This window comes from Rutilus rutilus, assembly GCF_951802725.1.
Source record: "Rutilus rutilus genome assembly, chromosome: 3".
Taxonomy (NCBI): domain Eukaryota; kingdom Metazoa; phylum Chordata; class Actinopteri; order Cypriniformes; family Leuciscidae; genus Rutilus; species Rutilus rutilus.
In genome coordinates, this window is record NC_140211.1 from 56,083,641 (window position 1) to 56,097,232 (window position 13,592).

At 39.4% G+C, this 13,592-nt stretch overlaps 1 protein-coding gene across 13 annotated transcripts in view; it reads right to left on the minus strand.

Moving 5' to 3' along the window:
• neo1a (neogenin 1a) overlaps positions 1–13,592 on the minus strand; it is a 172,090-nt gene that overhangs the window by 109,809 nt on the left and 48,689 nt on the right. For all 13 annotated transcript variants that reach the window (XM_084405111.1, XM_084405116.1, XM_084405122.1 and 10 more), the window contains exon 2: positions 26–343. In XM_084405111.1, coding sequence (XP_084261237.1) covers positions 26–343 — 318 coding nt within the window. The remainder of the gene's footprint in view (positions 1–25; positions 344–13,592) is intronic.

Here is a 13,592-nt window from a genome sequence, read left to right on the forward strand (position 1 = left end):
AGGAGTATCAAACCACGTATCTTACCTGCTACATTGAGTCTAGCTGTACGGCTAACGATGGTGCCCAGGTTGTCTATAGTGGCCACGCACTGGTAAACCCCTTCATCGGGTTTATTGTGTTTAGAGTGCACCACTGAGCTGATGAGCAGAGAACCGTCGGCCAGGACCTGCCTGCGATCATCTGAGGCCAGGCTGAGGAAAGAGCCGTCTTTCTTCCATTCGATCTTGGCAGGAGATTCGCCGTGGACTGAGCAGTTGAGCAGCGCCGGCGCTCCCCGCACAACCAGCGTATCTGACGGCTCCGTGGAGAACTGGAATGGGCTGAAGTTCCTCACTGCTGATCCTACGGAGGAAGAGGATCAAATCAATACTGGATTTCTCATCATCACGCAATATGATGAACTGAAATTAGCTTGAACTTTGGGTTTAGAGATTAGGAATTTAATAACAGACGATATCTGCATCATTGCTTAATACAATTACATTTGCGTGGATGAACATGGGCCGTAGCTTTTTAATTCCAAATATTTCAACATTTGTTCATCTCAGTTTCTTTTATTCTTGCATTCGAGATCCAAACACAGTCATTCAAATGTCAAAACTTTATTACTAGTGTCCAGAAAAGACCAAATGTTGAGGTAAAGAGAGGATTACAATGAGCGAATGCATTATAAATCATTTTAATTATAAACGTAAATTAACAACAGAGCCTTTGGACATCGAGAGACATTCATGTTGCTCATTTAAAAGCAAATGGGGGTTGGAACTAAGCACAAACTAAGCACAATTTCTTCGCATTTGTCCTCATAAATTATTCAAATCTTGGCCTCGAGAGTCATCAAGACTTTGTGTGGATAAATAACTTGAATCATCTGTACTTCTTGGATGGGAAATGTATAATGAGCTTTTTAAGGCTTTTTTTTTTTAAACGCTGCACAAAGTGATGAGTTGAATGCTAAATATAGCTAAAAAGCAGTCGAGACTGGTTTATGGCGAGTCTACAAAGAGCTGGCATGACTTGGGCCACCACAAGAACCAAAAGTCGTCATTCTGCCTTTTTAACTCAAGGGTTAATGTCTGGGATCACTGCTAATGAGGTCGCCCTACAAACTGAAGCTCTGTTGGAATCACATACGGCCAGAGTATGCAATGCATTTGATAAATCATATACTTTACATTCTACAACTTGCGTGGAAGTGTGAGGATACACATCAATTTCAGGGCACTTTAAGGGAGGTGATGCAATTTCCAAGAATGCTGCAAAATGATATATTTCACTGGGGAAAGTAACACTCCAGGACTACAACCAAAAGTTGAGCATTTTAAGAGTTCACTTTGAGATATACCTCCATTGACCAATGAGAACTTTAGAGAGGTGGGTCCAGTTATATCATCCAAATCACTTTGTTGCTTTCCAGCTTGATTTGAAACCAACTCGGCAACTTAAAAAAAAAACAGGCAGGTGTGTTGGAGCAGGGTCAAAACCGAAGTCTGCGGTAATGTAGTCCTCCAGGAGCAGGGTTGGCTACCCTGATGTAGTGCCTAATGTGTAGGCACTCTCAATGCATTCCCAAATGTGTCATAGCACAATTCTTAAAGGAATAGTTCACTTCAAAATGAAAATTCTGTCATCATTTACTCACCCTCAAGTTGTTTCAAACCTGTGTGAATTTCTTTCTTCTGTTGAACACAAAGGAAGATATTTTGAAGAATGTCAGTAACCAAACAGTTGATGAATCCCACTGACTTCCATAGTAGGAAAAAAAAAAAAATACTATGGAAGTCAACTGTTTGGCTACCGAGTTCAACAGAGGAAATAAATTCATACAGGTTTGAAACAACTTGAGGGTGAGTAAATGATGACAGATTTTTCATTTTGAAGTGAACTAATCCTTTAACGCAACCCAACTAGGGCCACAATGGGACTATCAGCACAAACTGCCTTCTGTATGGTAAGGCCGAATTCCAGTTGTAAGTGAGCATCCCTATGTCCTACTCACTCCATGGACAAGATTCATTTAGCTGAACTGTTGAAGTTTTAAGCTACCTACTTAACATATCTTATTTAATGGCACAGACATTTGGAAGTAACTATCGCCCTCTTTAGTACTGGGGTTTCTTGCACCGATTCTAAGGCCCATTCACACAGTAAAGGCACATTTCCTAATGCACACAGTTTTAAAGTCTCCTGTAATGGAGTCTGGGGTTGTTGGTCAGTTTCAGGGTCTATGGGTAGTAATAGTGGTCAATTTAGAAAGGCCTCCTGGAACGAAGCACTTATGTCTATGTGCTGACTCGCATTTGGACTTCTATAGAAACGGCACAGAGAGCTTTACAACAGCTGCTTTCGTTGGCCGAACTGTTCTCCTGCTATATAAGATAATTGCACTCTGGCAAATGTTAAGCTTTCCTCGAATAGTTTTCTTTAGACTGATGCGAGGCAACGGCGGTTCCAGCATAAACACATCTGGAATAGATTAATTCCTGAAAGATAGATTAACTTTCCGGTCACAAACACTTCGTAGTCCAGAGGTAACTGTTATATAGCTTTCAACAAAGAATTCATAGTGTTTATAACAGACACCAATAAACTGTGGTGTACAGTGGTGTCTAAATGTCTGAGGCCAGTAGTTTCACTTGGTGTAGTGCTTCAGTTTATGTTATCATCATAAAACTTGAGTGAGAAGTTCAATTTAAATATTTACATGAATTTCAGGCACAATATGTCCTACTGCTAATGACATCAGCACTTACACTGAAATGAACTGTTGAAGGTTTCTGGTGTGTAACGAGGGAAAGAAATTAAAGTGCCATACTATTACCATTCAATATAGTGTGTCACAATATATCTCAATACAAAAATGCAACATGTATCGTGGATAGTGACTATATATTGTGTATAATAAAATAAAAAAATTCAAGTTTACAGATTTTCAGCTTCAGAATCATGGATATTTTTATTCTGGTGTCTCTATTGTCCTGTGCTTTGGGTTTCCAGCACCAAGTCCAGTGTCTTGGAGTATCACAATAATATTGTATCGTGAGATCAGTGACATGAGGGTATCGTTACACCCCAACCATCCAATAATATCACTATATACCATGTTACCACCATAGTACTTTCTAATAAGAGACAGTACAACACATAAGTGACTACACAGTAATGAAGGGAGATCTCACAGATGGAGAGGCCTGTATTCCACTGGTGAGAAGGGAATACCACCCTGCAGCAGAGCATCAGAGGATCAGCACACTTAATCATTAGCATGTTAGCGGCTGTTTGGACCGAGCACAGAGGAGGAGTGCAATGCTGTTCCTCCAGCTTCCACTTCACCATCAGCTGCAACTGACGACCATCTGCTGCTGATCAGACCATGCATCCCAGAGTCCCACAGTAACGTTGAGACCGACACCACTCTCATGTTCATCTCCTTTTCAACCATTTTCATTAGTTCATTAAGCTTTTAAAGCTCTGCTACACATCTATGAGCCATATCAGGGACAAAACAACTACTTCAACATACAAGCAAAGCACAGAAAAATGATTTATGCTGCTACCTCAGGCTATATAAATATAAGAATTCTCAGTGGATAAGCTGAATAAACCAGTTTGCATGGTATATTGGTCTGGATTCTTAATGTCCTTTAGAGTCTTTTCGTATGCATTTTTTCATATTCGTCATCCTAAAAATTCATCACACTGCAGAAACCTTGCACACTGAGTCCGAAGCGTATTATTTAATATATTGGGTCCATCCAATCCTGAGATTGCGTAGAGAGGAATAAGGAGAGTTCCACCTCCTTATCAAGGACAAGGAGCTGCGGGATTATCCTGAGCTATTCAAAGGATACTTCAGGATGTCAGTGGCTCAGTTCAGGGCTTGGCTAGCGATACTGGAGCCACATATTAAAAAGAAGACCACCAATTTCCGTGAACCAATGGTGGCTCTGAATTGTCAAAACATCTCTCGAAACGCTTGCAACAGATGCGAAAAACGCAGTAAATTGAACCCGATCCGAATTTTTTTATGACGGACGAAAGTTTCAGAGGCAGTGTGTAAACGTGATTGTCACAACATGAGGTCGTATTTATTATTTATAATACTGGATATCAGCCATGAATTAAATATCTAAATATCTGTATCACCCAAAAATGTCTATATTGGTGCATCTCTAAGTATCGTTTATTGGATTGGATATTTACAAGGAATTTCTACAAACATGCAGATATCATGGCTTCTCAAGCTATCACTTCTAATGAGTCATTAATTTTTCAAGAAATGTGAAATGTCAAGGAAAAAGTGCAGTATAGACCAATTACACAATCTTTAGAGTCACTTGAAATTCATGTTAGATATTTTCGCCTGTGAATCATTTTAAATACTAAGCAGGTCAGAAGAATATTGGATTTCCACAGGAATGTTGTCACATAAATGATGAATAATGAAATAAAAAGAGAAAGAACAACCTTGACCATCCCTGCTGGAATATTTCTAAAATGGTTACCCACTAATATAACCACCTTAACGATTTTGAACTTGTCAAGCCCAGTATATGACACAATTAATCTCCTCCTGCTAACAGGAAATATGTTAAATGGATGAATTTCTATCCAAACACAAAGTTTGGAAATGGCAATTAATCCACATGTACTAAAAGAATACCATTTTCCTACCATGGTACTTGTCGAAAACACATGGTTGTACCATCACATGTTTTTGTTAGTGACTAAATAGAATCTTTGGAAGCAAATTACATGCAGAAGTCTGATCTATTCTCCTTTTCACTGTGCATACGTTGACTTCAAAATGTGTTCTGCAGTCCAGGGCAGGGAACCAAGAGAAAATGAGGTTGTCTGTTTGATAAGTATGAGCCGTTACCCCCGTCCTGTGAAATCCATTTTATTCCACATCCAAAGAGCACTTTAAATCTATAGCTCCCGACAGAAGAAATTTCTGAAGCCAGGCAGATATGAAAAAAAAAAAAAAAAGGTTTGTCTTGTGCCTCATTCAAAAGCTTTCGCCTCTATAAAGTGTCTGTCAGACTGTTGAGGACGGATGAGGAAGATAGATATAGAGAGCTCTTCATAATCACCAAGTATAACTGTGACTATAATATTTTTAAGAGATCTCAGGTCAGGAAAGCTAACATGTATTTTAAGCGGAGAATTAAAGGGTTAGTTCACCAAAAAAATTAAATCTGTCATTAATTAGTTTTACGATCTCTTTATACACTTTTTGAAGCATCAAAGTGGTAGTTGCGTAGCTGTCAATGGACGGACAGAAAGCTCTCAGATTTCATCAAAAATATCTTCATTTGTGTTCCAAAGATGAATGAAAGTCTTGCGGGTTTGGAAAGACATGAGGGTGAGTTTTTTTGGGGTAAACTAACCCTTTAAAGATAACTTCTTAATATTATCATGTTATTTTATGAGAAATGACACACTGCTAATGTGTTCTGAGTGAAATATCCACATAGGGACATACAGAAGAGAAGTTCTTCCAAAACAAAGACCCCCTGTACCTGGTTTCTTCACAACAGGAAGCCACATGGTCTCCATTGGCTCTCACACAAAGACTGAGCTGTGCCAATCAGGTCCTGTACACCACCTCCATTTTTCCACAGAAACAGCGGAGCGACCAAAGACCGCTTTACCTCCAGATCGCCTCTTAATGAGGCTCGGGTCATTTCCAGAAAGCATTATGGGAAGTCCACAAAAACATATAATCAAAACAAAACCCCAGAATAAAAGAGCTCACGTTAAACGAGCACAAAGCAGCCTCTGAGACTAAACTAAAACAGGTAATTGTATTACACCACAGCGAAAGAAGAGTAATAAGTTAAAATATCAGTTTTCGCTATTAATCAACGGGATCACATCTGGAAATTACATTCGAGAACGCGCCTTCCAACTGAATTTCTGTTTCCAGTTTATCCACAATGGGGAAAATGCCCCGCGGCTTTGCATTATTGAGTAGAAGAGGCTTCTGAGCTGTTTGACCTTCAGCTAAATAAATATACTTCCAGCAAAAACCCTTGGCGCTTTGAAAATCAGCCAGTCACATGCAGGTACAGATATATTTTCAACATATCAAGCGGCTTCCTCGACTCTCCTAGACTCTGTATCTCAGTTCTTTGTCATTCCCTTTCAGGCTCATTAGTCCGACTGGAATGCCTTTTCCCTTTCATGTTTGTCCACCTCTAGTTTGTCTGCTTCTCCCCAGGCTTGCCTTTATCTTCCAGCATCATTTCTTCCCCATCTGTCACTGCAGAACACAGTGAGGAATCATCAGAGATCCGCTTGCGAGAGACGAGGCTCTGAGAGTCAGAGAACTGACTCAAGGATGAGTAACTTTGGCTTTTTGGACTTCCCTGTGGAGATCTCACATATTAAACCAGTGTAATAAACTCTTCTCTCCATGTGTGCTTTATGATGATCATGAGCTGAAAGCTGAATCTGGGCCTCATTCTCATATAAAAGAAAACACATATTACTCATATTCAGGAAGATAAAAACAGATTTAGCACTGTTCCTTAAGGGCACCTTGGAATGAAATGCTGAAAAATTTACAATCTTAAGATATTCTTTGTCAGGTGAATTTCAGGAAACCAGTTCATCACATGCCTAGATCACATTTCACCCCCCACAATCAATCAAAAATAATTGAAATATATTTTCAAAGACTTTCACAGTTAAGATCAATTTTACTACATTAATGCAAAAATATATATTGTTTATTTTTAATTGTTTTTTAATTTTATTAATTTTTTAAAAATAAATCGAATACTTTTTTTTTTAAAGATTGTTAGTTCTGTATTATTTAAAAATATACCTTTATATATCATGGTCACATTTCTTCTACTGCTTTTGATTCATGCTGATTTAAAAAAAAAAAGAAGAAAAAAAAAAGTATCTAATACTGTATGTATTGCTATAAATAATATAAATTAAATTATAAGCTAGAATTATATGTGGAATAATTACCGTAATGAGAAATTGGAAGAAAATTGGTGTAATTGTCCAAATATAGGTTTAATTTTCTCAGTGAGAACTAAAATATAATTTCTATTGATTATTGGCTAAAAAAATGTAAATTGCATCCAGTTTCATGTTGAATTAGGGTGACCACCCGTCCCGCGTAGCGCGTGCGCGCACAGCGTTTGAAGCCCAATTCACGCGTCACGCAAATTGAGACCGTGTCACGCATAATCTATGCTTGCTCAAAAAAAAGTTGGTCGCTCTATATCCTCGAGCCCCAAGCAGACAAACGAACATTACTTGACATTTCAGCACGCTATTGTTGCCACACAAACCCCTCAGTTGAACTGCTGACTAGGTTGTCAACTTTTTCGTTGTTGTCATGACACCGCACGCACGCGCATACCAGACACACTGGGGAGGAAGGAACTTTTAGATGCGCGCTTTCCAATTCGAAAAATTTGAGAAAGAGACTGAGTCTGAGAGGCAACGCCATCATCAATTAAAAAGAGAAGGTGTGAGTACAAGAAACAAGAATGGGGAAATGAATATCTGTGGCTGAAAGGTGTTGAGGGGGATACCGAGAGGGCTTTTTGTGACCTTTGCAAAACGTCCTTCTCAATCGGACATGGAGGGAGGGGAATACGAGGTCAATCGTATTTTTTTTTTAAATACTTTTTTTTAATTGTTCCTGTGGTGTTGAGCAACTACAATTCCTGTTAATCCTATACATTTATATTATAATTTATTAATTTATTTTAATAAATTGTAATGAAAAATAAATAAAATAAAATTCTTTATTTAGAAAAAAAACACACACATTGGTTGGCCTATTCATGAGCATACATCAAAAATTACACGTTTAGGAGAATAGTGCATTATTAATACTATGCAAGGTGGTATGTGCTAGAAATGGGTAAACCACTACCAGTGAGTCTGCCAGTGGGGCACCGCCGCGCCAGGCAGTGTCCCACATTGTCCCTCAGAAACATACCCATTGTCCCCCCTTGGGCTTATTAGCAGGTGGTCACCCTATGTTGAATACTGACGGAAGTTTTACTCTTTAGTAGTCGGCTTGTATCAAGCATACTTTAGGGTTTATTGACCCATTTAAATGAGTCCTGTTTTATTGTTTGGCTATTTAAAAGCTGACCTCTCCTCAAATCTTAGAAAGGATAGACTGCAGTGATAATAGTGGGGTGGGGAAGATGAGCCATTTTTAAAGGTCACTGTCACCACAGAATAAAGGACTGCACAGTGAATGCTGCCTTCTGCATTGTCTTCAGCACTCACTCACTTCCGGTTCTGCGTTTCACAGATGCCCACTTCATCTATAGGAACAAAGGCTTCTCTCCCACTCAGGACCCCTCACCCCACAGTCTGGATGTTCAGATAGTGGCTTTGCCCTCTCAACAAGGGTCCAAGGTTTAACGGCTGTACAAAATGATTGGTAGGCCTCCTTTATTAGTTTGGCACACGCTCAGCTGGCAGAACACAGGCGGGAAGGATACAATTTTCGCAACTCGAAACACCTCAAGCTACCCTTCTTCCTCCTGCCAGGGAGCGTTTCCAAGGATTAAAAAATCCTGAGCTCAAGCTTAAGCCAATTCTGTCCCTCCGCTACCGTATTTAGCAGAATTACGAGATATTTAGCCTAATTAATTTAGACTCTGATAGACCCGTGAAACAAAAGACAACACCTTTCTTTTGCTGCTGTGGTTTGCTTTGGTGCATCATTAAACTCCTATTCAAAACAATTCCTTTATAAATGATATATATACATATAAGGGATAGTTCACCCCAAATTTAAATTCTGCCATCATTGATTTACTCAACCTCACCGTATTTTCTATAATGTTCCACAGAAGAAAGAAAATCATACAGGTTTGGAACGACATGAGCACAGAATTTTTTCTTTTTGGTGAAATATTGCTTTAAGTTGAAAGCATGGTTCACCCATTTACCCACCCTCAAGTCAATCCCTTGGGATTTTCCTTCTGTGAAACACAAAAGAAGTTTTTAATCCATGCTAAAGTCTTAGAATACAGCACACAGACAACTTTCTGAGCCTTAAAGGTGCTTTTTTTCTCCTATTTAGTGCTTGGCGGCACAAATCATAGTCCTCTTTCATTGTACGGAAATGAGCATCTTGGACATTCTGCAAATAACCTCCTTTTGAGTTCCAGGGAAGAAAGAAAGTCCTACGGGTTTGTAACCAGTAAATGGTATCATTTGAATGTCTTTGCCAGACTATTTCTTTTGCATTTTTAATTTTCGGTTTAGCAAACCACTGAGTTAACTATCATGATGGTTTTGCATACAAGTGATATTACAAGCTTCTACGCAACGTGTCTTTATAACATAAGGTGAAAAGCACACGTTATATAGGACTGGAGAGAAACTATAATGCAAGCTAAATTAGATATGACATCCAAAATAATACTAATAGCATTATTCCAGGACATAGCTAGTCACATTGCTATTGTAACCTTAATTGATTGACTTAGAAACGCTCTACATAGACGACAACTATAGTGTTCTTCATGTGAAATGCACAAGAGACTCAATTTAGGCCCTGTCCCAAATCGCAACCTCAGCTCATGCGGTTCCCCTCCGAGGCTACACTTTGCCACATGGGCAATTGGGTAATAGTCCACTGTGGAGTTTGCACCAGTGAAGCATAAATCATAAAATGACAATCGGGATAATTAGGGATGTGCCACAAAACAAAATATTGCAATGCTCAGGTCAGATGTGGTAAAATTATACAGCCTTCTGTCTGTGCCGTCTTGACTTCTATGCTGTCATCACTTTCGCTTTTATTCTCAAGCACTGACTCGTTCGCTAAACTGAACAGCCGACCAGGGGTGCGTTTCCCCGAAAGCATTGTGTGTTTCGTTTGAACATTCGCAAACAGCATCGCGAAGTTGTGTGTTTGGAACGAAGCATAGTTTCTTGTTTGCATGACATGTGGACTAAATAAGCCAAATAAGCAAGCTGACATTCAGTACATTTATTTAGCATACATACAAATGTCATTTACGTCTTTTAGTTTGTCAAGAGATTTAAAGCATGTGTGAATGTGCTCTACTACGTAAGAACGAGCCTATGATTGAACCTGGAAATAAAGCAAAATAACAGAAACATGAGAAATAGTCCGTAATTTATAGCAAAACATATAGCGTTAATTCGATTTCAAACCGACGTGGTTGAACGACCGATTTGCGACAATATGGTTTCTAGTTGTGAATAGTCGTGACTAGCTAGTTGATTTCTTCAACGATGCATCATATGAAAGTTAAAGGTGCTCTAAGCGATGTTGGGTGACGTCAGTTCTTGTTGACGTTCGAAGGATTGTCAAACAAAAGGCTAGCTCGACCCTCCCTCCTCCTCATCCCGTCCCCTCCCCCTCACTTCCGTGCTTCCTGAAACAGAAACGCAAACTTTTCCGATGTAAATTCGGGACTTCGCGCGTTCCTTTTCCCTCTTCTTTGCCATCTGTTCATCGGAACGTCGTCTCTTTGGTCGTGTGTCGGCTATATCAAAATTCAAGAGAATATAATTCTAACGTCAGTCGTTGTCGAGGACATCTCTCCTCTAGCTAACTTCCCTCTTCATGCTTCTCTCTCCTCCACACCCCCCTTCATGTGCACGCACACTAACCCCCCACCCCCCAAATCATTCTTGTCAGTTATTGGCTGGAACACTGTTTGTTATGTTTCGTGGTCCAGGCTGGGCCAGTTTGTTTGTGTTGCCGTTTGTGGAGCCTGGGCCGTCTACAGAGACCGCGTTTTTTTACAGTGTGTTCAGGGGACAGGCAGCTAGTGGATAGTGAGGAGATGTTTGCTGTGTGTGACAAAAAAAGTTTCAGCCTAAAAAACGTGTGACATCGCTTAGGGCACCTTTAAGCAGCGAGTTACGTCGTTGGATGAGAAACGCACCCCAGAGGGATCTCTCTTACCAACGGCCAAGACACAGATCCAACATACTGAATCGGCCAAACTGTCACAGAGGGGGTCAGACCGACAGACGCTCACATTGGCTAACAGTGGACTTGGTGTGTCACGGCCCCAATGGATCTGAAAGTACGACCGTGTAACAGACACATGCAGATGGAAACCCCACAAAGGTGCAGCTCAAACGGGGGAAGGGCAGGGAAGTCCATGTGCCGCAGAAAAGCCTTCCAGCAGCAAATGAATGAAAATAAGACGATACGAATCTGATATTGGGAGTCGGCGAGCTGTCTCTAGCAGATAGCGAATCCCCGGAGCACACAAGTAATTTCCCGGCTCCAGGAATGCTTCGCTGCACTCCGAACCTCTCACCTCAGATGGACACAGTAATTAACCACACTGATTGAAACTCGATCTCCCTCCATCATCAAAGCAGTGCAGACACAAGGACACAGTCAAAGAGGACTGAAAAAAAGTCTTCACCTTTTAATCTCAGCAAATGATACGAAGCAGACAGTGACTAGAGACACAACTATGCAACATAGTCAAAGAAAATGCATGCATTGCACCTTTTTGGGACGTCAAGCGAATGTGTTAAATACTGAGGCTTGTGTGCAATAAGTTTGAATACATTAAGAGTGATCCAGATGAATTTACAGCAATATGACACACCATGGATAGACAAATTCTATCAATAAATAATGGCACCTCTTGCGGCAGGACCACCAGACACTGAGAGGGGGGTTTGTAGGAGTGCAGTGACCTAATGATGGGCTGTCTACTCCATCCTCACTGTAGGGATCATGCCGAAAGTACACTTCCCTTGGCTTACAGACTGCAGGACAGGATTCTCATCATCAGAATAGTCTGCGCACACTGTCTACTCCAAAAAAATTGTTTTCTTACTCAGTATTTTTGACTTGTTTCCAGTCCAAATATCAAAAAATTCTTAAATCAAGATGCATTTACAAGATGAGTAAAATGCCTTAAGATATTATGTCTTGTTTTTTCTGGGGGAAAAAAAATCTAAATGAAGTGAGTTTTTTGCTTAAAACAAGCAAAATTATCTGCCAATGGGGTAAGAAAAATAATCTTGTTTCCCTTTAAATTCATATACATTTTCTTACCCCACTGGAAGATAATTTTGCTTGTTTTAAGCAAAAACTCACTTCATTTTTGCAGATAATTTTGCTTGTTTTAAGCAAAAATTCACTTCATTTTGATTTTCTTACCCAAAAAACAAGACATAATATCTTATGGCATTTTACTCATCTAGTAAATGCATCTTGATTTAAGAATTTTTAGATATTTGGACTGGAAACCAGACAAAAATACTAAGAAAATAATTTTTTGCAGTGTATAAACAGTCAAAAAGGCAGTGCACATCCACGTCCATCCGCATTCTCCGTCAATGTAGTGCACTTTCAATGGCTTGCATGCTACAAATTCCCATTATAATAAGAAATGCGCAGCAAATCTTGAGTAGCAAATCAAAAACTTCTTTAAAAAAAAAATATATATATATTTAGAAACTTTTGACATGTCTTGCATGGCAGGCTCACTATTAGCAGAAGCCTTTTGCTCATCCATTGAGAAACTTCATTGTCCTGTTTGTCACTGGAATGATAAACTGGCCATGTCTCTACAAGCATATCACAGTGAAAGTGATGCGTTGCACTTTGCTAACCAGAGAGTTTGTGCTGTGCTCTTCATCTCCAGTGGCCTGAGGCAGATGAGCAAATAATACAGGAGGGACAGAAACATTTATCTTTCTGTCCTAATAGTAAAGAAAATGAAGTGGTCGTAATTAGATATACTATGGATTTTTTTAATGCAATACAATACAGCATTTTTTTTCCTTTTTCCTCCCTCACATGCACACCAGAAAAATCAATATACTCCAGCAGAGCTTTGCAAAGTCAAGCAATGAGCAGCATCGAATTTCAAAAACCAGGAAAATCAACTCATACTGCGTTCGTTTCTCTCTCTTTCTCTCTCTCTCTGCAGGGCACACAGAGCGATCGGCCGGATAGAAGACGCTGTGTGTTTTAGTTAGGTGTCATTTCCAACACTTCATTTGATGTCTGCATGTTTCTCTAATGCGACTGTATATCCATGTCTGACTTCGCTACCATAAAACCTCCTGATACCACAATATGTATACCACTATTCACAAGTCTGAGGTCTTTTGTTTTTGTTTTTAAGTCCCCCTCTGGTGAAAATCAAGCTTTTAATATTGTTTATATGTATATGTGGTGTTTTTAATATGCTTTAAGACAAATCATGTGCAAATTCATAAGTCGACACCATTGCTGAGTATTTTCTCTGAGCTGAGTGAGTGGAGGCGGGGCTCATTTGCATATTAATAGAACCGCGTATACTAAATGAGGCAAGGGTGTCGAGTTACATTCGAGCTATTTTTAGGCATGAATTTTTTTCAAGGAATATTTTTTTAAATATGTAATTTTGGTGATTAAGCAATTATTCTTAAGGAGCAAATCAGCATATTAGAAGGATTTCTGAAGACTCCAGAAAATTCAGCTTTGCATCACAGGAATAAATTACATTTTACAATAAATTCCCATAGAGAACAGTTATTTTAAACTGCATTCATATTTCACAAGTACTGATTTTTTCTGTATTTTTGTTTTACTGTATTT